At 38.4% G+C, this 26,106-nt stretch overlaps 1 protein-coding gene across 4 annotated transcripts in view; it reads left to right on the top strand.

The window, feature by feature from the left end:
- Positions 1-21,425, top strand: part of MAPK8 (mitogen-activated protein kinase 8) — a 47,734-nt gene extending 26,309 nt beyond the window's left edge. For 2 of the 4 annotated variants that reach the window (XM_063340241.1, XM_063340243.1), the window contains exons 3-12: positions 1,864-1,993; positions 3,237-3,295; positions 3,421-3,559; positions 8,375-8,540; positions 12,996-13,067; positions 15,470-15,652; positions 16,495-16,619; positions 17,594-17,657; positions 19,606-19,683; positions 20,698-21,425. In XM_063340241.1, coding sequence (XP_063196311.1) covers positions 1,864-1,993; positions 3,237-3,295; positions 3,421-3,559; positions 8,375-8,540; positions 12,996-13,067; positions 15,470-15,652; positions 16,495-16,619; positions 17,594-17,657; positions 19,606-19,683; positions 20,698-20,843 — 1,162 coding nt within the window. In that variant the 3' untranslated portion in view covers positions 20,844-21,425. Of the gene's footprint in view, positions 1-1,863; positions 1,994-3,236; positions 3,296-3,420; positions 3,560-8,374; positions 8,541-12,995; positions 13,068-13,427; positions 13,500-15,469; positions 15,653-16,494; positions 16,620-17,593; positions 17,658-19,605; positions 19,684-20,692 lie in introns of all 4 variants that reach the window. The other 2 variants (XM_063340242.1, XM_063340244.1) reach the window with 2 other exon arrangements.
- Positions 21,426-26,106: the final 4,681 nt, after the last annotated feature.

Below are 26,106 nucleotides of genomic sequence, written 5' to 3'. Positions count from 1 at the left end.
AAGAAACATCAAGGAAGAGAAGGGTAGGGAAAAGCATAATCTTCTCAAATACTTTCCCCTGTAACCTCTTCACTTCCTTGATCTTGTCTTGATCAATGTTTAGAGAATGTGTGGTGTGGGTGGGTTTTTAGTTCGTTTTTGTGTTTCAGCTGGGTTAATAATAAAACAGTGTGCTTAGTGCAAATGGAAATTTGAAGGCCAGTACTCTAGAAAGAGGTATTTTTGAAGTGGTAACTTCTGGCATTATTTGGTCTGTAACTAGCAGCAGCAGAAAAACTGATCTGGATTTTGTTTGCATGTGTGTTAATATAATGAGGACGTAGACAGTTGTTTGACTGGATTTTGTTTAGTTGCTACAGAAAGGCCTGCAAAAGCTTTGGATGTTATTGCTGTCCTTCTCATTCCCAGTCATATGTAGTGCCTGTTTTCCAAATTTACTGCCCCTCCTGGAGCTGAGATCCAGGCCTGACCGTGTAATTACTCTAGTTTCATTCTGTAATTGTTGCTAGTGGTAATTGAAGCCTTTTCAGTTAAACCTCTCTGATTACTCTGAGAAGGACTGCAGTGCTCATGTGGTTAAATCTTGCCCGTGTCTGGAGGAGACAGGGTGTAATTCTTGTGATTTGGGTGGGGTTTTTTGTTGCGTTTTTTTTTTTTTTTTACAAGCTGATGTAACTTGATTTGGAGGAATATTAAGTAGGTGGCCTAAAGGCTCAACCATATCTAATACTGAAGTGGACTCTAAGGCTACCGTTATGTACTGGGGATGTACAAGTTTAAATACTGGTGCAGGAGTCCCATGTTGGCAATCTTTCCTGACTGCTCTTTCATAAGATATTCCTTATCTTGGGAATAAGGTGGGGGAAATTCCAGATAGTGGAAAATGTAAACCAAAGAAAGTTACCAGTATATGTTGTTCCCATTTTTTCTTTTTTCTATAGTGACTAGAGGTTTTGATGATGTAATTTAAGCCTACATACTGTATAGACAACATGCTTTTCCAAGTAGCTAGTTGGATTTAGTAGATGCTCACCATTTACTGGCAGATATTCATCATTAGGTCTGAGTACCATTCTTGGTAAGAGACAAAAAAAACAGTATTTTCCCTGCTGAGGCTTTTTTTAGTAACTGATAAATATTTCCTGAGTCTGCCTGGTAGTCAGCTGTCGTATTACCTCTTACAGGAAACAAAATCCGTGCCTTCCTGCCATGGAAATGTGATATGTATGGGAGTTGTCCCCTGTAACAGTCTTCATCAGTTAAACAGCCCGTGTCACTGAATCATATGACAATCTTGGCATTAGTCTGCAAACAAAATATTATTCTTTCTTTTTACCAAGTAAAAGACAGTGACATCAAGATGTTAAAGCTTTCCTAACATTTTTTTTTTTGTTTTAACTTGACATTTATGCGGTCATTGTCATGAGGATATTAAGCAACTGCATAAGTGAAAGCATGGGACCTTTATACAACCTGCTTTTCCTCTCTCCTTCTCCCTTCCTTTCTGTGTGAAGATTTTACATAAAATTGATGTGCTTTTTATGTTTGAAGTGTTTTGGATCGTTTTTAGACGGTCTGTTCTTGAGTGCCAATGAGTGGCAAGAACTCAATATCTTTAGTAAGATATTTTAGGAAGCAGATATCCTGCATTATTTCCTGGAGATTGTCATGTGTTAATACTATGAAGCTGGGAAAGATTTCTAAATTTTGAATCGCTCAGCATACAAGAGCACTTTGCTATTACATAATACCGGAAATTTGGTTTATCTGCAGACACGATACAAGGTATCTGAAAAAGGTAGCAACTGCCACGGCTTAAAGGACCTTGACACTGAGATGTGGTAATGTTATTTTTAATTACAGTGCAGCTTATGATGCCATCCTCGAACGAAATGTTGCAATCAAGAAGTTAAGCCGACCGTTTCAGAACCAAACTCACGCAAAAAGAGCCTACAGAGAGCTTGTTCTTATGAAGTGCGTTAATCACAAAAATGTGAGTGCAGTGTCCTGCTTTATATGTTAAAGACTTAACTGGAAGGTTATTCTTTGTAAAAGTCTTAAAAGTGACTTCAGAGGATGGCATCCTCTGTAGAGATTTTCATTGTGTGGTTGTATCTCTGTGATAAGCACAGAAGGTCTTTCAGAAGAGCTATTATTGCCTAATTTTTATACCAGCCCCATCTTTAACTACCCCCTTTACTCAGGAAGGGAGCAAGTGTTACATTACTACGCTTTGCAGGCAGCTGGCAAATAAAAATACCAATAGTGGTAAGTGCATCCTTGTTTCTGTTGTTGTTGCTAGACAGATAGGAGAAGAAAGGATGTTGTGCTTTTTTTTTCCCTGGTGCATGAATGAGTTAGGAATCTTGTGTTGTGACAACAGAAACTGTCTGATGCTTAAGAAGCTGTGGAGTAGACCAGATCACAGAGAAATGGGGAGAATTAAGTGATAAAAGTTGAACCACAGATGGCTGATATTGTCCATTTTCTTCCTTCAGAGACTGCTGTGTGCAGTCTTCCTCACCTTCCCTCTTAATCCCCCTTCAGCAAGATAAAATTCCCCCTGCCTGCTAAGGAAGGAGAAAGTCATAGAAGACTTACTCTGTCTTTTAGCTGCTTGGGAAAATTTTGTATTTTTTATAAGACAGAGATGGTTTATATGTGGATTCTCTGAAGGAATTTTTACCTAATAGCATAATTTGTACGATGATAAACTTTTGCAAGCCTGACTGACTCTTGATGAGTAGTTGCTTGACCTGTTCCTGCACATCCCATCTGTTCTTAGCAACTGGGAAATGTCCTGAAGCAGCTCCAAGAATCTGTTTTGTCTTTGGGTGGAGTTGTTGCATCGCCTCTGTCAATAGCAAAGTTGTATCTCTTAGGTAGTCATTGTCAGGTTTTAATTTTATTTTTCCTCATATGCAATAAAAATCTTACCAGCTCTCTTCAAATTGAAAGTAGAAGACAGGGGAAGACTCTTCCCTCAAAGGGAAACTTTGAATATCATCTTGTTAATGCCCACAGAGTGTCCTTACATTATGTGATTTGTGGAGGAAAGACATTCCTCCTAAAATCATTAGCATCTATTACAGCGCGTTAGGTCTGGTTGAGCCACTGAGCATCTTGAGCTTCAGTGTGTACCAGCAGGTTCACATCAGAATACTGGCTATCAGTTTTGAAATGTTGACTTTGATATTGCTATGGTGCAATTATACTTCCTCTCCCCCTTCCTACAGATAATCGGCCTACTGAATGTGTTCACACCACAAAAATCCCTGGAAGAATTTCAAGACGTGTAAGTCTGATTTGAACTAAAGCTGAGAATTAATTTAAAGTATATTCACGCAGAAAGATGAACACAGGAAAGAACACAATATAATGGCAGTGTTATCTGATTATTATTTTTTTTTTCTTCATAAGCTACATAGTGATGGAGCTCATGGATGCAAATCTCTGCCAAGTGATTCAGATGGAGCTAGACCATGAACGAATGTCTTATCTTCTTTATCAAATGCTGTGTGGTATCAAACATCTTCATTCAGCTGGAATTATACATAGGGTAAGTGAACTTAAGTGTGTATATTTTGCATTGCATCTGGTTTTGCCTTGAGTATTTAATTCAGAAATTTGAGCACAAAGGTTGATCCATAGCCTGTCCCATAGGCAGACAGAGAAAGCTGGAGAGAAATCATCATGCTTAGCTTTTCCAATGTAATTCTGGAATGAACCTTTTGAATGTTTGAATGATTTGATAATAATCTGCACAGAGCAACTGAAGATTTTTGCATTACCACCTCTAATTCTATATAATGTTCTTTTTCAGTAGTCATGGCAGGAAAAAATATCTGAAAGCATCTCTGCCTTTATTGTTTTGGTAACCAAACCTGAAATGCCATCTTTTGTAAGAACTGCCCATTTTATTTCTGCTCTTTTACTAGCAGAGTAATAATAAATATCTGAAGTCTCCAGATAAAACAGATGATGATAAACGCCTGTAAGTGGATCTTTCATATACCTGTGTGTCACAAAGCATTCGCTCAGACTGCCTGCAGGCGAAACTGACTACTGCTTTTTAAATGGCATCTGTGTGTTGCAATCCAGTCAAGAAATTCTGAATTTAAGATTGCCTGTTAAAGTTGAACATCTCATATATATTTGTACGTAGTGTAAAGATTGCTTGAGATTTAGCAGAGATTTAATCTCTGCTGGTTTGGGAAATTGTAAGCTTATAGTTCTACAGTGATATGTTTTTCATTGTATTTTTTTTTGGAGAGTTTTAAAAGCTTTCATTTCTGAAAGGATGTAGAAGATGTAATTAAACTTATTCATGTGTGATACTTTCAGTCATTACTGCATAGTCTTCCTCATGGATGTTGTACACAGCAAAACAAATCATCACTGGCAATTCTGAGTGCTACCGCAGGAATTGCTGTGTTAGGATGCTTGTCCAGTTAATTAGTCCACCTCGTTGTGACCGGTGTGTTGAATGGCCTGCAAGCTGGATCTGGCAGTATGACACTCCTGTTCAATCTGCCCTCGAGACTAGAGAATATGTTTGAATGGCCGAAGAGCTTCCTTTAGCTAGCTCTAGTACTCATCAGCTGCCTTGTTCCAGTGAGGAGCTTGGGGAGGGAAGGTGAAGGTTCCTTCTTGTGTGCAGCTTGCCCTGAACTGCTGCGTTTGGAAGAGATGGGCGAGGGAAGGTAGGCAGAAGCATCGCCTGCAACCAGGCATTGGACCCTGTGCTTCTTGGTCTGCATTGAGACAGGTCGGTGGGCTTCTTGCATTGTTCTGGGAATGCTGGGCAAAACTCGGTTTCTTCACTTGCCACAGTTGTGGTGTTATATTGCATAGGACTGATATTAGCAGCCCTTTGTGTCCTAATGCGTGCGTCTGTGGGATTGAAATAATGATTTTGTCCACAGCTTCACATTTTCTGGTCTCTTCAGTGCTTAGGCATGCAAGTTTAATGCTGTGGGCTTTCCTAGGTCTTTTTTTATTTTTGGAAAGCTGCATATTGTACGGACGTGCTAGAGTAGGTAATGTAAGAGGGTCTCTTTCTGTGGACCTTAGCGCAGGCAGGAGGGAGCTTCTAGAATTTGCTTCAAGGGCGGTTTGTAATCCTATGAAGTGGGCATCAAACCATTGAGCCTGGAGAAGTCATGGATAAATGTAAACATTCATACATTTATAGAAAAGAAGTAACGACTCAGGTAGTTGTTGGGCAGGAGTAAAGACAGCTTTGAGAATAGAATTTCTGCCTCTGTAGATATTGGTGAAGTCTTTGAAATGCTTCATGTTGTGCAGTAGTATGAAGTACAGGGATAACCTATTCCAAAGAGACTATAGATAGAATTGCTGTGTAAATAGTAACATATGTATGCATGAATGCTTTTGAAGGATATGGGCAGATAGATTTCACTTGCATGAAAGTCTTCATGGAAGATTTTGAGCTGACAGCTGCTTCTCAGACTTTGTTAGAAGATTAAGTGTGTTCAGGCAAAACATTTGCATTACTCACCTGCTGTGTGCCTTATGCCTGGATACTTCAAGGTATCAAAATCCTGTTTCCCTGTGGAACAAGTTAAACAAAACCTCAGGAGATAAGGAGGACATGCTTGAAAAGGGACATATTTCATATGGACTGTGTGGCTGCAATAGTAACTTTTTTATATCACTCTTCTGGGCTTTCAGCACCACTGTCCTTAATGTCTAAAGCTAATTACTTTGTTGAAATTAGTTACTCCTTAAACACAGTCTGCACTACCGTGGCTGCCTGTGGAGCACTCTGGTATGAATCTAGTGCACTTCTTTAGTGTTCTCTAAAGCTTTAAGCTTTTTTTCTGGTATTGGTAGTTCCACATGGATTTTAACTGGGTTTTTCAGCTTCTAACACAGTTGCGATAATCTCAGCATCTCAGTAACTTTTTCAGAGCTTGCTGAATGACTGAAATGACAAAGATCTGTATGTGTGCCTGTAGCACTGGATATTACCTGCCATAGAAATAAGTGGGTTTTTTCATAGCAAATTAGAGGCACGGAACAACGCAGAGATCAAACATAAAGAGTTTCAGACAATTTCATCTAGAAGTTGTTGGAAGCATACTTTGCTGCCACATCAGTGGATAAAGATTTGATCTTGGTAAAGATTTGACTATAGCTTTACAGCGGCTTTAACAGATGTTGGCAAATGAACATCACTTTGTTCAAAACTCTTTGCAGAGACGGAGTTTCCAGCAAGTGTAGAAGTACATGTTCATTTATATTTCACAATCTGAAGAGGATGAATGATCAGCGTTGCAGAGTTGTGCCTCACTGACTTGCTGAAGGACACAAAACGTCTCATTAGTCTTGCGTGGAGGCTCTGAAACACTGGATTCAGGCTGATTTTGAGCACTTAGCAAAGGTGCCTAATTATGGAAGCCCTTTCATACAAATCTTTCTTTAGAAAGGGAAAAGCCCGTACAAGCCATGAATTACCCTCCAGCGATACCCCTCTCTCCCTGTCTGGTTAATGGGGAGATGGCCTTGAATAATCTCTGATTTTTAGGCACTGACATTTTACATTTTTAAGATTATGTGAGAGCTATCTTCTGCTATAGGTTCTGGATATATTTATACAGCCTGACTAACTTGATCACTCTTAGAGGAGCTTTCGAGTCCTTGTTTATTTAAAGTATAAGAGGTATTGGTTCTGCCTGAATTTGGATGCAGTGTAAGTCAACTCTCGCCTCCATCATTTTGAAGGACAGCTCTGTATTCTAAATTACAGCATGTTCCTAGGCTTCATGACACCTACATGATGTTCATAAATTAAGGATGGGCAGTACTCTGTACACTTTTGGTTTTTGTCCTTATAGTGATTTTTCTTTTGCAAAGGGAAGCTCTCTTAACATTTTCAGTGTTAATCCTGCAGCTTTGGGGAAGATGAATATAATTAATACTATGAGCATTCACCTGGGATTCTGCAATCAACATCCTCCAAATAATAGAAGTGTGCAAAAATGAAGCTAATAATAAACAGGATAGTAGCAGAATCTGAAACAGGCATATTAAATAGCTGGAATGCCTTAAAATACTTGAATTCATTCGTGGCATTTGAGAATCTTTTAAGCCAAAGTTGTCTGCAGAGTCTTTGTGTGTGTGATTTGGAAGTGCGTGTGTGAATATGTAAGTATGCAAGACTTTTAATTACCCATTAAAATTCTTGTTCTGGAACTCTTTTTTGTGGTTTCCTCTCCCTTTAATGCAGCTTTCTTAGCTTTTTGAGGAGTTTTGCAAAAGCCATACAAGTAGAAATGAAAACGACATATATCTTGCAGATAGCCACTTTTAAGTCTTTATGAAACAGAGAAAGATAGGGCTACTTGTCAAATGCCTGCAGCTCAAATGCTGGAGTCGTCTGCCATGTCTCGGGTTTTTCTCTCATTAATCTTAGTAGAGTGTAGGCAGAAAGGATCCAAGCCTTATCTCTGCTAGCCTGTGTGCTATGAATGATTTTCCGATGGCAAATGTATTCTGAAGTTACTCTGTTTGCAATATTTGCTGCTCTGTGACATTCAGATGTGTGTAAGATCCTCCTGAAATAACGACCGACTATGCCTGTGTAGCATCCATATAAATAGATGTCATAAAGCCGCTATTGTCAATGTGGTTTTAGGGTTCAAATGAAGAGAATACAGTTACCAAGTTTCTAACTAAGATGATCTGAAGCTGTATCAGGGCATTCTCCACTCCAATTTAATGATTGTGTTAATTTCTGGCAGTTTTTCAATGGTGCCCTTTTGGGTTTGGTCGCTAAAATTAGTATAAAACCAAATCCTAAATGGGAGACTAAATCGGTGTGAAAATGGGGATTTCCTTCTTGTTCAGAGAAACATCTGCATTGGTTCAAAAGAGGTAATGCAGCCTCAAATAGCAAAGAAACCTTTTACTTCTTACATTCATGTTATGATTTTAATAATTCTTGTATTGAGATGATTATTGCATCAAATGATTCCAGCAATTGTCATGTTACTTGTGTTCTGCATCACAGTAATAACCGTTGTTCCAGTGAGCAGTTTCTAGACCTTTCCTCAGAGCTAACATTTCTTACTAACCTCAATTTATTTCGGACATTGCTAACATATCTTGTAACGCTGGTTGTATTTTCCTTCTTTTAGTGCTATATAAATCTACAAGCACAATAAGGGAATTAATTCCATAGTCTGCTGAATGCACATGAATTAATGCAAGGGGAAAAGAAACTGCAGTTGTAGCAATAACTGAGTTGTATATGTGGGGTTTAATGTTAGCAGTATTATCTTTTTAAAATGTGAACCACAGAGTACTTTGTGCTTGTCTTAGCAGTCATATATGATGTTTCTTTTTAAAGGATTTAAAGCCCAGTAATATAGTAGTAAAGTCAGACTGCACTTTGAAGATTCTTGACTTTGGACTGGCCAGAACTGCAGGAACTAGTTTTATGATGACGCCTTATGTAGTGACTCGTTACTACAGAGCACCAGAGGTCATCCTAGGGATGGGATACAAAGAAAACGGTCAGCAAATATAGTCTTTCTTTGACATAGCTTTATTTTTTTGTTTGGCGCACCACATTTTACATGTTAATGTGTTTTTTTTTCAAGCTGTAGAAATTTTATAAATTACCCTTGTGACCAAAATGCAGATTCTGGATACACCAATTTGTTTATTCAACTCAACCCATTAGAAATGTTTACATTTAATAGGAGAAGAAATTGAGGGCCTTGTTTGTTTAAAAAATTAAATAACTTGCTTGGTAGATTAAGTTTCATCCTGGAAGAACTGGAAATATATTTTCTTAATACATGGTGTGTACCTTCACCTGACTTTATTCTTGATGAGGAAGTAAGTTGTAATTCATCAGTAAATACGTGTCCTGAATTGAACGTTTAAATAACCATATTCAATATAGCCTTTCAGGATGTAGGGAACTTAAAGGCTACTGAGGAACAAACAAGATAGAACTACCTACTGTGGCATTACTTTTTATTAAAACTGGCCTACTTTAAACCTCTCACTATAAGTTCTTAATTAATGTTGCTGAAGAAAAATTCAATGATATACTTGAGACAAGAATGCAGAGAGTATTGTCATGAAGCTTCATAGATTCTTTGAGGTCCATGATAAATGCCAAGGAAATTTGTTTACTTCATCCCTCTTTGAGTACATTTCCCTCCTCTTTATACTAGCTCTGTGGCCCTCCTCAATACCTTCAGCAAGAAAATAAGGAAAGGATACAGCATGTGAGGGAAACACATGATCAAGTACATTGCACCTTATGAACGAAACAGCTACTATCCTTTAGGAAACCGCAGTAACACGTCATTCCTGCAGTTCTGTCGTAGCGGCCCCAGTTCTGCTGCTGTTTCATTGACCCGCTGTCACTGTGGTCAGTTCGGGTCACTCGGTGTTTCCACCTCAGGCAGGCACAGTGCACAGAGGCCACCCTTCGCTGAAGGGATTTTAAACCCTCTATTGATTAGTCCTCCAGTAAGGCCCATCAGATGCCGTGATGCTTGAGGCTTTGCTGGCTGTCTCCGGGTGACGTGAGGGTGGCTCCCCAGGCTGCTGACAGAGCTGGGGCTGCTCTGCTTGTCAGGATTCTTACTATACTCTGCAAACTTCCCTGGCAATGGCATACCAGTAGGGCGAGCGACTTCAGGTTGTGTGTAAACGGTAGCTGCTATGTGCAGAGAGAGTTGACCTTGTTGTCCTTTATAAAAGCCAAGAAGGATAACTTCTATTGGTGTTGGCAATGAAAGAGGCCAGCTCAAAGGAATGAGAATACAACTTTTTTGTGAGGCTGTGGTTTTTATTTCTGTTTGGATTGTTAGTGTTCATAAGAGGATGTACATTTCTTCAAATGGCCCTCATGGTTGGCTATTTTTCCCCTAATTTAGCAGTCAGAGGTTGATTGGAGCAAGCTTAAAGTTATTTTTTTAACTACTGAAGTTTAGTAGAAAGCATATATTTATCTTTTTTCCCCCCAAGATTTTACATTGGCCAGTTAAGAGACACTAGGTAAAAGAACCTAAAGCTGCAGTCTGAGTCACGCAGCTGCCTTACAGAAGGAATTGATACAATGGAAGTCACAAGTTTTCTGACATAGCTTGCCCAGATTACGTTTTTCTCTTAAGTAATTTTGAATTGCAAAAGTGCATTATTTCCAGTGAAACATTTCTTAGGTTATTATTGGAGTTCAATAGATTGTTTTCTAGATCACCCTGTCATGCTAGTGACAGTCCTGTTCCTTAAGCAAGGCTGAATTGTGTTGTGCAGCAGAATATAAATAAAAACTAACTTTCGTATGAAAAACCATCACGTTTTCCCAAAGCCAAATACACGGTCGTTGTGTTGAGAATGACACTTTTGGAGAATGTAAAAGTAAATCTGTGTGCTAACTGAGTCAGAAGACAATCTGCATTTCCATATGTACGGTTGTCATTAAAAGGCTATTTACATAAACTGTTACTCTTCTGCATGGCTGCCTGAGCAGTTCCTCCTGGAGGGAGGCAGGGATGGAGGATGAACCGTGGGCTGTCCAGGATCCTCACCTCTTAGCACCTGATGCCTATTTTAGCCCTTTAAACCCATAGTTAAATTAAAAGTTAACTTATTTAATTTAGAGTTAAATATTGAAAATTGCCATCTAATTCATGGTTAACATTAACGTTTAGTTTAATGGAAGAGGGTCATCTGGCAGCTTTCTGCCGTTTCAGTGCCCTGCTCAACTTATGTGGGAGGATTGCAGTAGCTGTTTTGATGACTGAGATACATACTACAGAGTAGTATTCTTTTGGTACTATATTACGCACATAGGAAATCTTTAATTGTTTTAAAACTAGCAAAGATCCCAGACAGACTGATTATAGAGTTAACTTCTACATAGGTTTTGATACTGAAGGAGATAAAGCACATTTGGATATATTACGTTAAGAACCCAGGCCTTGCAAACTCAAGAAATTCAGACCTGAAGAAGGGCACCAACACTGTTTGTGCACACATACCATAACGTGTTTAGATTTATGTGCTGTTATGTGCGTGATTATCAGGAAGGATGCACTGAAACGCAAGGAAAGCCCCAGGCACTCTGAAGCAACTACTTTTAAGTTTTCTACTATGTACGCTGGGTTTGAACTTCATTTTCACTTGATATTTTTTTCTCTTAGAATTATGGAAAATAGTAAATTTGCTCCAAACAGGGTTTTTAAAAATAAAATACACTCTGTATGGCAAGCCGTAGATCTTTTTAAAAGATTTATGAAATCTGTAATCAGATTTTACTCAGTCTTCTATAGAAGTATTCACAGGAGCAATCCTTAAGGTACAAGTTAGTCTAGCTTCATAAAGAAGTTAGAAACCCATATATAGAGAGGTTTTGTTTGATTAGTGAAAGCGGCAAACGAAAACACCACCAAACATCACAAGTTTGATTTTTCTGGAGTGACCAGCAGAATAGTTTCCAGTGTTTTTCTTCACCTCTGAAGTAGTTAGTTGTCTGAGGCATGACGATAAGTCATTGACTCACGTTATTTCTCTTCCCAGACTTGTTCATGCACTTATGGGTGTCATTTTATCATGTTGAGCACAAACTGATTACAACAGATTTGGGTATATTTTGGTTTGTAATGGCAGCAGATTGTTTTGCAGGTGAAAAAGTCAACATTCAGAATTTTATTTAAAAAGTCAAATGCAAAACTTGGCTTCAAATCGTTGGGTCTCTAAGCCAAAGAATATCTACTTTTCTTAAATATTTGAAACAAGTTTTTAAAGAAAAAACACCACTAATCATAAAATGTTGACAATCAGTTTTTAAATGAACCAGGCCCTTAATTTTGACCTATTAATATGTACAACTATAATCTCCTATCATATGATTTAGGTACTATTTTAGAGGAACTTGTAAACAAGGGGGAAAGAATATTTTCAATAAGAAGCAACGTTGTTTGCTTGACAATGTTGAGCTCCTTCAGAACTTTTACATGCGGTTTTTAGTATACAATTGTTCTCATTTAATTGTCCTTCTTATCTGCTTAATTGAAATTCCAGTGTCATGTTTGACATGAAAGTATTCATAATAATGCGATTTCATTATTATAACTTCAAGAAAACTTCTGCATACAGAGTTAACAGTATCTCTGAAAGCAACCACAAAAGGAATTGGCATACCTGTAAAAAGTAAACTTGTGCACCTTTGAGCATGTCTTCCGAGTGATTTATTTTAAGGTGATGCAGAAAATGTGTATTTCATACCAAAAAAAATTGCTTTTGAGTTTTTCTTTTGTATAAGATGTTATTTCAGCATAACTGGGGATATATTTTTAAACAAATAATTTTAACTGAAAATCTTTTAGGAGCATACTAATATTGTCATTAACTGATCCTCTAAAATTCTAAGTGATCTTTTACTGATTGTGTTCGCTTTTTATTTAAAGGGAAAGAGAGATGCATGGTAATCTGATTTTTAGGAAATACTTGATGGCAAATTTTGATTCCTATGTAATAACCAATTAATTCTTCTCCTAAAAGAACGAACTGTTTAGATACGCAGTATTTTTAAAGGTCATTTTACTTGGCTGCTTTTAAAATTATTCCTACAACTACAATGGAATCGCTTTCAAGAAATAAAGTTGTCTTTGGTGCTCCCATCTAGCCTGCTGGCAAAGGCAGCTTTGCAGACCTCAGAGCTTGGAGAAGGGCTTTGCTCTGCTTGATTCGTGTGTGTGTCTCTCTCTCTGCTCTCGCTCTAGCACTTCTTAAACAAAAGGATGTTTTTCTGCCTTGTATTTGAGACAGTTAAAAGCTAATCCTTATATATGGTGTATTTTAAAGTGTTTTCATTGATTAACATAAAGACTTGCTCTTTTTCCTGTGCTGTCTCTGCAGTTTATAGGATGCAGTCATGTTATGCTTCTTTTAATTTTAAATGACCGTTTGCTTTGCTTTTCCTTCTTTTTGTGCTACAAACATAGTGGATTTATGGTCTGTGGGGTGCATTATGGGCGAAATGGTTTGCCACAAAATCCTCTTTCCAGGAAGGGACTGTATCCTTGTGCTGCTGCAGCAGGTTGAATTAGTTAGGAAGTGATTAACCTTTTTATTGATGTTGTGTCATGAAAATGCATATTGTACAATTATTTATTTATTTTTTTTTTTATTAAATGAACATGGATTTTTCTTGTGATACACTTAAAAAAACCCAAAGAACTTCATTTATATTCAGGCTGCACCTAGCAGTAGGACATAGTCTCTGCTGGTCCTGTAGTTAGCATACACTCACCTTCACTCATGTCCATTACACACGCTTTTTATAGTCACTTCATGTGTGTGTCTCTCTAGATATTTTTATTTACTTTATTTTAATAACTATCTTTTATGTTAATATCATTGCATTTTGTTTTCAGTTGACATTTGGTCAGTTGGGTGCATCATGGGAGAAATGATCAAAGGTGGTGTTTTATTTCCTGGTACAGATCGTATCCTTACCTTTGGCCTAGCATCTGGTCGTAAAAGGTCAAAAGATACTGCAGCGCTATGGTTCCAGATTAAGGTGGTTCTAAGTTTTAAAATACTGGTTTTAAACTGCCTTTCAAAGTACAGTTCGCAAGTTCATTTGTTTGGTTCCAGGAAGCTGCAAAAATGTCTACAGTTGTACCATTTAAGGCAAAACCACAAGACAGCGTTAATGTGTATGACTGTCATTAGAGACTAATACTAAGCAAGATGAACAAAATACCACTTGGGCAAACAGACTTACTCTTTCTTTTTCCTTTTTCTATTTTTTTTCCTCTTTTTCTTCTTTCAATTTAATATAGTGTCTATCCATTGCTTTTAGATGTTGTCACATTTAAGACAGATTATTTTTTTTTGTTTAGGTGGTGTCTTACTGGTTCACGTGCATTGATTTTTGCTTTGGAGATCATTTTTATGTAATAGCTTACTAATCTTGTTTAGTACTCGAGCGTGGTAGCAGTTATTGTTCTTTACATTTTATAGGAAATGTTTACAAAAAATTCCTAACCAGCTTCTTTAGTTACAGTCTGGAGTTTTATATTTTTGCATGCAGAAATGATCCTGCAAAGAGCTTTCAGAAATACCTGGCAGTTCTGCCATTCTATTCCATGAGCGGGTTGATGGTATCTGTACGGGTCGTCCTGTGAACAACACTTCCAACAAAGGGTCGGCTCCAAGCAAATGGAGATGAAACCTCTGGGTCATCGCTACAATTAGTGGATCTAATTGGAGTTTGGCATCTTCCTTGTTTTACTAATAGTTACACTTCAGTTTTTTAGATGCCGTCAGAAATCTTTCCTGCTTTTCCCGCAGGTTAACTGTTTAATAACTGACATAGTACCATTTAGGGGTGAAGATTGGGTGAAGATTTAGAGGTGCAGTGGGGAGATCCAGGGCATCCTTACTTCCACAGAGCTCTCATTGCAGGAGCTGCCCCGCACTGAGCGTTATGCGTCTGGTTTGCAAGTGTGGCTCAGTGTCATACAATGTAAATACTTTTTTTTTTTTTTTCCCCAAGGCCTATATTAAAGCACTTGCAAACCTTGAAAGTCCTTATATAAAGGTCTGCTTTAAAGTTTTAAGAACATAAGAGGGCGCTTGCTACATCCAGCTGAAGGTTTAGGTAGCCCAGTGTCCAGTCTTTGACGGTAGCCAAAAAGAAAAAGTTGGGGAGAATATATGAACGAGATAGGCATATATAAAATTTTACCTGAGCTCTCACCCAGTATCTAACCATCTACAACTAGGAATTCCTTGAGCCAAAGGTTGCTTTTTTTATTCAGTAACACATGTTAAATTCTTCTTCAGTGAGCTGGTCAATCTCCCCTTTACCTGTCTAAACTTTTTAATTAAGATGTTCCTTACGTGTCCTTGAAAGTCTTTTACTTCTGCACAAAATTGTCATTGAGCTGTGCGGGCCAAGATCTCATCCTTTGTGTGCCCACCGGCACTCAGGGTCCCACGTTGTTAGTGAGAGATCGCGAATTTGGGAGAGTCCAAACTGGGCTGAGGTATCGAGATGAGAACGAAAGATGAAGCACCTAGAGCGGGTAATGCTCTCGGGTGCCTTGGTGATGTGCAGTAGTTTGACCACTGTGAACATGTTCAGATCAGGAGTGAGTTCTTCTCCAGAACCCAAAAAATGCCTTTATTTAAAGACATTTAAACATTTTGTGAGTCTTTCTAATTTTCTCTGCTTCTCAGAAGTATATCCTTTGCTAGTTAATTACGATACGCGTTGCTTGAGTACGCTATCATAGTCTTGCTTTGTTTCACTGTTTTCTCTAAGAAGGTAGTCCTAATTAATGATGATGAACTTGATATTTTATTATCATTTTCTGTGTTTTCTCTCTGTTGGTTATTTCATCTTGTTTTAATGTAACTTCCTAGCTGAAAATTCGACTCAGTGTTTTTCTTAGCTGTATAACCTTAGATATTGATCAATGGAATAAAGTTATAGAGCAGCTAGGAACACCATGTCCCGAATTTATGAAGAAACTACAGCCTACAGTCCGAACTTATGTGGAGAACAGACCGAAATATGCTGGATATAGTTTTGAAAAACTCTTCCCAGATGTCCTTTTCCCAGCTGACTCCGAACACAATAAGCTTAAAGGTAAGGTCTATCTTCTGTGTGTTGTATATTGTGAAAGTTTTAAAAATGTGATATATATATATCGAACAGTAACATATCTTGGGTTTTTTCACTATAAAATCATCGTGGTAAATGTTTAAATATTACAATATTTTTATCATGGGAGTGGATGACCTTGCTGGCGTATGATTACCTCCACTTTCCCATTTTCTCTGAAGCAGCTCCTATTCTGGAGATATCTGTATAAAGAAAAGTAAAGATAGATATAGATAGATATATATATATCCCTCTCCATGGCAGAACAGCATGATTTAGAGAAGAGTAGAGGGAGGGTGGAATGAAGTCGTGTAGGCAGAGCAGATCTTCTTTCTCTAGGGATGAAAATGAGGGGTTTATATTGATGATACATAGATATCCTGTAGTTACTGAAATAACTTACTGATTCTAAAAGTCACCTACTCAGTGGAGTCACAGACTCACCGTATTTTCTGTGACTAACAGTATGTGACAGTTTTATCTCCATAAACTGTAAGAGGGGGTGGTAGGTCCTTGCCCGCTGCTATACCAGGCCAGGCTGTACTGCCAGCTGAGTTATATTTCACAAAAGATGTCACGCCAAGGGCCGCTGTGTGCTGAAAATATACAGTGAAACGTGTCCAACCCCTTTCCCACCTGTGTTATCCTCCTCAATTTTTTTTCCCACCAAATGGACCACTTCCCTAAACCCCAAATTACCAGAGGGTTTCATAGATATTGAACTGGAATTTGTTTACTCTGGGTTTCCTCTTATTATGAGCTTTGAAATATTGTATTATGTGCACTACATATGGCGCTAGTCTAAATGGAAAATTTCACTTTCGCAGCAAGTCAAGCAAGGGATTTGTTATCAAAAATGCTGGTTATAGATGCTTCTAAAAGAATCTCTGTGGATGAAGCCCTGCAGCACCCATACATCAATGTTTGGTATGATCCATCAGAAGCAGAAGCTGTAAGTTCTTGGTTTAGGTCTCTGATCAGGATAGTACTGTACCAAAGCAAACTTGTGATGCTTGATGTGGCTGCTTGGGAGAAGATTATTGCAGGATCTACACATTTCACTAGAAGCTTAACTGAGCTGTGATCACTTCTATTGACATCCATAGACCTGTGTATTAGAAATGGTATTAGGAGTGGGCACAAACTGCCCAAATGTACGTGTGTGTGTGTTCGTGTATAATTGCATATAATCTCCGGGACGTGTAGTAATGCATCTGAAATCCTTTATGTAAGGTTCTAATTTATCGAGCTTCAGTTGTTTCAGTGAGGTTTGTTTGCCCTTGGTAAGATTCTGAGGTATTTACTTCCGGGTGAGAGAAATATTTTCATTGGTTGTAGCAATTGATAAGACTCTTAAACTGGAAAATAAGTGTTGCAGCAAAATCTGAGTACAAGATCTTGAGCTTTCAATTATTAACATTAGTGAACAAAGGGCTTAAGTGAAAAAATTTTAAAATAAATTAATTTCAGGACAATTTCAGCTAATGAGAAAAGTGTCATTTTTTTAAAAGAAAGGTGGTTGGTGATATGCCGCTAAGAATAGGAAAAGATGCTTGATGTAAATGGTGCAATTAGACTTGTGCTGATCTATAATAGCTAGAGGGAAAATTTAGTGATTACCAGTGAGTAGGTAAAAAGGGCTGCTTGGGCTTAGGAGCTGCTGCACTTAGCAGCTCTTTTACCAGACTGTTCAGTTTCTATTTTAATAATTACATTAATGTAAGCAAATCTGTTAATCAGCAGAACTTTAAAACATGTAGCAGCATCTAGAGAACAGGCCAAGTCCAAGTATGAGAGAACATTTGACCATCTAAATACAGTGGTTTTAAATCAGGTTCATATTCTGAGTGCTTACTTTCATTTTTGATTTATTCTGGTTTTGTATCCCTTTTGATTGCTTTATCATGAGTTAGTTTTGTTTTTCAGCCTCCACCAAAGATACCAGATAAGCAGTTAGATGAGAGGGAGCACACGATAGAAGAATGGAAAGGTAAGAAGGGCATTTTAAGTATAATAAGGCTTGTGGGAGTGGGCTGGGCCCCAACAATTACTGTTCTTAAGTTTCTCCTGAGCAACCTAATAGTATTTATTAAATTGCTTGGAATGGCAAGAGCATAGATCAGAGCTTCTCAACCTCTTGATTGTTGGGACACTAAAAATCTTCCTGCGAAGATGCTGAACCTTTGTAGTGAACTTAAGACCCGTTCATTTCAGTCACTTTTTGCAAACCAAAAGGCAGCGTTTTCAGGGAGGGGAACTCCTCTGGACAAACTGCTACAGCTGAAGAAGATGCAGGCATTTCAGCAATGTAAGTCTGAAGCAGAAGCACTAGTCTCCAAGTGAAGAGCATTTTCGTGTACTCTCTTAAATCTTATAAATCAAGCAGAGGATTTGTAAGAAGAAGCCATAAGGAGTGTTAGTCATGGGCGAGATAGTGAGGTTAGAGCTGGTGTGGGAGATGCTGGTGGTTCTCAGCTGTGGGATCCTGAGACGGTAGCGGGGGTTGAGGTGCAGAACGGATTGTAGTGTGACGTAAGACTCGTACCTCCAAGAGCACGAGCTTTAGTGTTCAGTACTGGTTTAGTATCTGTATTTCCTGGTCATATGTGAGGTGTGAAATGGTAAAGTATAAGGGGAGCATCTTTCTTATTTGTAAAGCTTGTGCTTCATTTTGAAATGGCTTCCGAAAGGTGTGGTAGTGCAGAGGTTCTAGTGCTCAGAAAAAATGCAGAACCAGATTGCCGTGCAGGTGATAAATGTGGCGTTTAAGCAAGAACTTAGTCCAGTGGGCAGTCTAATACTTTGTACTGAAAGAGTCTAGGAAGGGATATTAGACCTGCATAACCTTTTTATCCCCGGAGGAAAAAAGCGGGGAAAATGTTTCATGAATAGTTTTTGCCAGTTTCATTGTGTTGGCTGGTAATGGACACAAGTCTGTAAAATTTAGTACTACCACGCTTTTAAGTCACTTTCTGTTAGAAGCTGAATTTTAATTATAAAGGCAGAGATAGGGAAACTTGTGGAAATTCTCTTACCATCCTCCTTCCGAGCAAAGTTATTTCCTTTTTGAAGCAGATGTGCTGAGGGTATTTCAAGCAATATGGAGTTTATTTTTGAGACTCCCAGAGCCCTTGAAGTTATAATTCTTAAATGCTTTTTTTTCTTCCAAACTGTTTGTACATTGCGTTAGTTTGCCAGTGACAGATAAGAAGTAGTATTCTGACAGTCAGTTCTTACGAGTTGCATTTAACATGTTTAGTCCTTTTCTTCTGTTGTTACTTTTGTAGATTCACATCTGAAGTCTTTTCTGGATAATAAGCTGCCATTAGCCTAGAAACCTTCTGGGCGATACACAGGGTGTGTGATTCATTCATGTTATAAGCACTTCTAACCTGTTTAAGGATGAGAAACTTCTGTAACTGGAAGATAAAGTTGCTGCTTTCATTTGGAGTGGCTACTTATATGCCAATACTGTTTTCCATTTCATGGTGATCTGGGCCTTTAGATGTTGTTGCTGAGGAAATTTAGTGGCAAATGTGTGTCGGGAGGATGGCAATGCTGTTTGGGCTTGTTCCTACGTGTTCCTTTGAAGACTGCAGATGGAGTTTATCTGTACCAAAGAAGCCATTGATAAAAACGGAGCGCTCGTTAAGACTCAGTTTAACCTCAGGTCCCCAGGCAGCCTGGACAAGAGAGTCTTAGAGCAATGTCAGTGTGTTCTCGAGAGAGCCAGGCCATTGTAGCTCCAAAAGAAAAGTAGTCCACATTTTTATATAACTTGCCAGTTGTTCTGTAGCCTAAAGCCTGTTTTCAAAACTAATTCTGAACAGTAATAAGCATATGAAATTTGAATGTTACATTTTAATGGGACATGTATTATTGATCCAGTCTTGGGTTTGTAAATTCATTTTTTTGCCTTCCCTTCTCTGCATTTTCAGAGTTGATATACAAGGAGGTCATGGACCTGGAGGAGAGAACCAAGAACGGGGTTATACGCGGACAGCCAGCCCCTTTAGGTTGGTTACAATAAAAGCACAGTACCAAAGCTACATTGAGTTGTAGGTCAGGAGGGAGTAGAGCTGTTCAGGACATCCAAGAGTAACCTAACTCAAAAACAGGGTTCTTAAATGACCAATAACGTCTTGGATTCTCTTTGAGATATTGCTTATTCGAATGGAGTGTATGGGGTTGACATCTCTTTTCATTAATCTGGTAAATTCCTCTGTTAGTGTGCCTGTGTAACTGATGCTTCATTCATTTCAGTCCTCAAGAAACATCTTGGTATGTGCTGGTACTCTGTGGCCATAAACTGGTTCGATGTGTAATGTGTGGCTGGTACAGTTTCACATAAAGATATAACAGCTACTTACATTTATGAAGTAATGAAACAGGATTTCTAGGTTGGAAAATCACGGAACACTTTCAGAAACTTGCTGAATTCTGTAGCAAAACGTGCCCATTAACTGACCGTTGACAGGACTCCATCTGCACTGCTGAAAAATGATGGCAAAAGCTGGGCAGCTTTTGCTGACTCTGCTCAGAGTTCACTGAAGTCCAGACTCTGAAAAATCACTGCGTATCTGAGATTGAATGGATGTGAAGTGGCTGGACACCAGCTGTTCCCCAGCCTGAAGGGAAGGGATCTGATGGGGAAAAAAACCAGGCCCCTTCTTTCTTTATCAAAATGTGTAGATATATTCTAGCTTTGGGTCTCAACATTTTGTAGGGTATCTTGGCTCTGGCTTTATGCAGCACTGTCTGTGATTTTTAACCATTTAACCACTAGCATGTACTGTAATTTGACAGACGTGGTGCCACATGAGGTTTGTGGTTCTTGACATGCCATTCGTTAAGCCCCACATTAAATACACGTGTGTTTTATTTACTTTGACAATGGATTGAGACATACCTCTTCACGCTTGCCAAAACAGGAGAAAGTAGTGACTGTTAGGAAGAGACAGACTAATGCAAGCGCCGAACCGTGCAACTGTATCTGCAACTGATTTGCTGTTTTGTTTCTCATAGCACAGGTGCAGCAATGATCAATGGCTCTCAACATCCATCTTCATCGTCATCTGTCAATGATGTGTCTTCAATGTCCACAGATCCAACATTGGCCTCTGATACAGACAGCAGTCTAGAAACCTCAGCTGGACCTCTGGGTTGCTGTAGATGACTACTTGGTCTTTTGGGGGGTGGGAGGGGGGTCCTTTTAGTCATTAATAGGGCACCTTTAAAATTTGGTGGTATTTTTGAGTGTTTTTTCAAAAATAATCGTAGAATTCATCATAAAGTGCTGTAATTTTAAACTGTAAGTTGTGTTAAAAGCAGCCACTTTTTTTGCTGTAATTAACTGTAAAATATTAAACCTGATAATTTTTATTGTGGTTTTAAAATCTGCATATTTGCTTTATTATTATGCTGCTGATCTTTTTTTACTGAATTTGTAAAATTTGTTTTATCAAAGCACATATTAATGTTGTGGTCATTGCCATATAATGAATTATTTAAGATTTTATAGGTTTTCAATTTTTTAATTAGAATTTATTCCAGATGTTTTGTTCATGATATCCTTCAAAGTTTTATGCTTGGTCCTATGTCCATGTCCAGGCGGAGGGGGAGAATTCAGTGCAGCCAGCTGTCTGTAGTTTTGGGCACATTACTGCGGTGCTGGCAGTGAACAAAATCCTGGTTTATTTTGGCTACTTGCCTATAATACTTCAGCAAAAGCAACAATTAGTAGGTTTTTTTGTTTTTTTTTTAGAGAAACAAACAGTATACAATCCTTTGCAGAGTAACCTCATCTGAATGGTTTTATGAACTTGAGAAAGCAAAGCATATCTTCAAAGCTGCAGAAATATCTAGCCTAACAAAATAATGCGATGTTTTCTGCAGAGTTGCGGCATGCCAAATCTTGTGATCACCATAAAACACGAGGATACTTCATGAATAATACATTGCAATGCAAATAAACTGTTTACTTCTAGCTTGTAGCCTGTTTTTGTACACACAAAACAAAGTGTATCCAGGATGTCTAGACTGCCGAGAGGGAAAACGGATATGCTGTAGCTTTACTTTCATGAAATACGTGGTTCTTGGGAGTTTTGTTTCTTACTAGTTTTGTCTACTGAGGCGAGTGCTTTTTTGGGTAGAGGAGGGGATGACGTGAATGCAATAGGGGCAAAACTTCAGCTATTCTTCCTCCACCAAAAGTAACTGATTGCTAAAAACCATTAAGTGGTAGGAGAACCTCAGGATTTCTGTAGCTAATGCATTAAGTGAGCAATATATGCCATCCAAAGGAGGGAGAAGTAGTGCTGTATAAATTAATATTTATCTCTTTCATTTCAACACGAGACCGGTGTAGCAGAAATCTTAATAATGGTTCATTTTAAGTCATAAATAGTCAGGAGTTTTCAGCACTGAAGCTCCAGGTTTCAACACGCTTTTTAAACAAAAGATATATTGAAATATATAGAACAGTTACTAAATAGTCATGTAAAATGGTGCTGCTCCTCACAGAAGTATTTTAACTGTTTACATTTTATATTTACAGAATGATTTATGTATAACTGACTTAAGTTTATGTATGAGTTAAACAATCGTTCAGAATTTATTCCTTTGGAAAATGCAGATTTTTAGTGAAGCTAGGCTGTATAATTGATTGCCTTGTGTAGATGCATATTTTGTGTAGTGAATTAGAATGTGAAGAGGAATTTAAATTAGCAATGCTCACAAAAAGGAGCATAAAAAAATACCGAAGTCTTGCCAGGCGCAGAGCATAAGCAAATAATATAACTGGCTACAGAGGTCATCCGGGAATGACTGATGCTCTTCAGTGTGGTTCCTTCTGCTCGTTGGGTTAAATAGGTGTCTTTTTGAAGTGCTAATTGAAAGAGGAAAATTTGTCTTTGCAGAAAATCTTTGCTTTCGATATCTGACATGTCTTTTTAAAAAACATACAGGGTTACAAAGAATGGTAGTGTCTCAAAGATGATATTGAAAATTGATAAACTGCACAGCTGTTTTCCTGGCCTGGCTAGACTGCTGGTAAGTGCTGTGTGCGTGTAATTTTGCTTTCCTCACTTGTATCTAATATTTCAATATTGCCTTTCTAAACCACATTTGTTAAGGCAATTATTTTTACAGGATCCCGCCAAATTGTCTATTACCTCAGAACAGGCAGGACACGTTTGGATTCATCTAGCACTGGAACATAGAAAATCTGCTCAAGTTGAACAGAGACCAACAGAATGGTCTATTTTGTAATTTTTTATCAAAGTTTAAGCTGTGAATTAAGCCAAAATTTTTGGTCATACACCAGTACTCCATTGGTATGTGGGGTCAAATGATATTCTGGTCACCCCGGTGTCACGAAGATAAGACTGACAGAATCAACTTCTGATGCCTGTAAGTGCTGTTAAGAACAGAATGGTAAATATAATTCCTATTTAAATTTCTTTTGGACCCCTATGGATTGCAGTGGTGATTGAAATACTTTGAAACTTTAAATATAATTTTTACTATCACTTCCCAGTGTCCCAAAGAAAAATTACTTTTAAAATGAATATTGAGGGAAACAGTTGCTAGGCTTTTACCAGAGTGTGCTTATCTACAGTAACTTCACTGAGTTCATAAGCTCTAAGGAGCGTTGCGCTTTTCTTCTTTAAGGCTGGGTTAATGGGCGGGTGGGGGCGCCCACTGCCACCCACTGCAGCCTGAGCGAGCTCTGTTTAAAGGGATTATTTCCCTGAGGTCAGAGCTGGGCCTGTGGAAACCTCGAGTTCACTTTTGGCACCATCTTCATAGCAGGGTTGGGGGGGTTGTTGTTGGGGTTTTTTTGTTGTTGCAGTTGCTTGCATTTTAGGCAAATTAAAGTGATGGTGAATTTCGAAGACAAGAAAATCAGATTCTATAACCAAATCATCACAACAACATGCTAGTCTTAACTTCCCTTTTTATTTGTTGAAATATAAAATAATTTCAGATAGTTGTACACTGACACAGATAGCAAACAAAAGGGTAGCTAGAGCTCAGCTGTCTTTGTCTATTATATTGTAAGATCATGTACTATCTACACTGTACACTGTACAATTTTATTTTTAAAGTATTATTAAGCTTTATTTTAGTCTGTGATTCCAGAACCTTCTCATGACAGCAGGCTTCACTAAAGTGCGTGCAACTTTCCTCTTCTAGGGCCGTTCCAATCCATTGGGAGTCGGTAGGGACTGAATTACAGTGAGCTGTCTGATGTCTTATGTCAGGTGAGGTTACAGGTTGGGAAGTAACGATGAGATTATTTTCCACCATCTGAGGTCAGAGCTGTGGCAGGCATCAAAGATAAAAGCTCCTCTCCTTTTGTAGAAGTAGGTTCTTCAAGAATTTGAAATAGAAGTGGGGGAAATCAGTACCGTTACAGGGTGCTGCACCTCTGCTCTGTGAAGTCTTTTGTTGATGCAAGACAATGGGGGCAGAATTGAGGTTTTTGTGCGTTAGCGTGTGTGAGAAGCTGGGCTGCCAGAGCAGTACCCATCAGATGAACGATCTTAGACCAGCCTGATGGACCAGGTCACCTCTATCGCAGTCATTCTGGTAAGCTGAACAGACATGATTCAAATGGTTCTATGACATGGTGCTTTTCCCTGCGTAGGTGCTGTGTGGCTTGGGTTTTTACCTTTGAAGAACCTTACTATGCTGCATGCAGTAGTATCTTTCTGGCTAGGAATTCCGGGTAAATACAAAGATAATATCAGCATAAATTGTTGGGTAAGGCCCCTCTGCCAACAGGCAGGTGTGAAGTGAGGGGAGGAGCCGGGAGCTGTACTTGAGGCGGTTGCGGCGTTAGCACCCTCTCCTGCCTCAGTGGCCAAGTGGAGTGTTCCCGATGGGGGGCTGCCGTATGGAAAACTGCTTCTCTGAACACAGGCTATTTTCTTAGAGAGCAAAAGTTAAGCACCCCGTCGGGCATGTGCATGAGTATAATGCCCTGCGTTAATGTATATGGCATTCAGCTCAACACTGCAGAAAGAAAAATGATCAAAAAGCCTAGTACAGGAGCGTAATTCCTACCCAGGCAATAATCCAAAGCGCATGACACGAAATGTTTCTGGATTAAGGTTATGGGAGAAAGCGAAGGCGGCAGTTCATCTTACACTAGGTCTCACTGTTTCAAGTTGCTGAAGGAAGCAACTGACTATTTCTATAGATACATTTTTATTTGCTGTTGGCAGCAGCCTCTCCATGCTGTTACGTTTTATTTTCCTGTCAATGTTTTGGTGCTTACATATTTAGTTTGAGGACTGGAGTTAAAGGAGAGCTGTCTGCATTTTTCAGTGGGACTAGAAAGAGGGTTTTAATGAAGAAATGTGATGAGACTCTACTGCCTACCCAAATTTGCAATTAATTTAATTTATTCTTAGTTAAGGGCACTGGATAAAAGTGGTATTTTCAGTGATCGCTTTCACGCCATTCTCCTCCTCTTTAGCTATCTCTGCATTACAGAAACGTGTTATAAATCAGATCACGTTGTGTTTCTACTTCTGCAGTTAAAAATTTAAGCTAGGTTTTCTTGAACTACCTCACACAAACTTTCTACTTTTCTTAAGTAAAGCTAACCCTTGCTATTGGAACTACACTGAATGTGAATAGAAAAATACACTTCCTTTAGAAAAGTAAACCTATTGGCCAATGTTGAGACAATATCAGTAAGTATGTTTCTTATATATTTCACGTAAGATGTTCATGTGTAATATATAGCTTGTGTACAATAATGTACATCTAGAATATTGTGTTAGCTGTAAATTGGTGATTTTATTATTGTAGTCTGGTTTTGTAGGTAAAAATAGCTTACTAGTAATGTCAGCTCATCCTTTACATTTTACAAAAGGAATAATTCTTGGTAAGCTTTGCATACAGATGAATTACTTTTGTAGGCCCAATATCTAGTCTATTTTTGAGAGTTCTTTAACTTTTATTACTAAAGTTGAGAAAAAAGCCCCTAATTATTGTGATCATTCCTTCTGCCCCTTTTAAAGTATATTCTTAAATTTATTTTGTCCCAAGAAATACGAAGGGGAAGATACACCATTAAAAATACTGGGGAAAGCTGTAATTTTTTTTCTTCCCCGCATTTGATACTTTTTCCTGCTTTTCCTTTATTCCCTCCAAATAAGCTGTTGGTGGGGCATTACTGAGAACATCGTGGTTTTTTTTACTCGTTCATGCCATAGGTCATTACATGTGCACCACTGGAATGTATACATTGTTATCTAGTATGTCAATTGGTTATAATGATATTTTAAATAAAAAAGAAAAAAAAAAGTTTGACCACTATGCATTTAGTGTTTCTTCATTTGCTAGGCTGGAATGGCTTTCATATGGATTTCCTGATATGGCTGGAGTTGGAGTCTCACTAGCATCAGTGCTTCCTGAGAATTCAC

Source organism: Chroicocephalus ridibundus, chromosome 6 (assembly GCF_963924245.1).
Source record: "Chroicocephalus ridibundus chromosome 6, bChrRid1.1, whole genome shotgun sequence".
NCBI lineage: Eukaryota > Metazoa > Chordata > Aves > Charadriiformes > Laridae > Chroicocephalus > Chroicocephalus ridibundus.
This window is presented reverse-complemented; position numbering and strand designations above follow the sequence as displayed.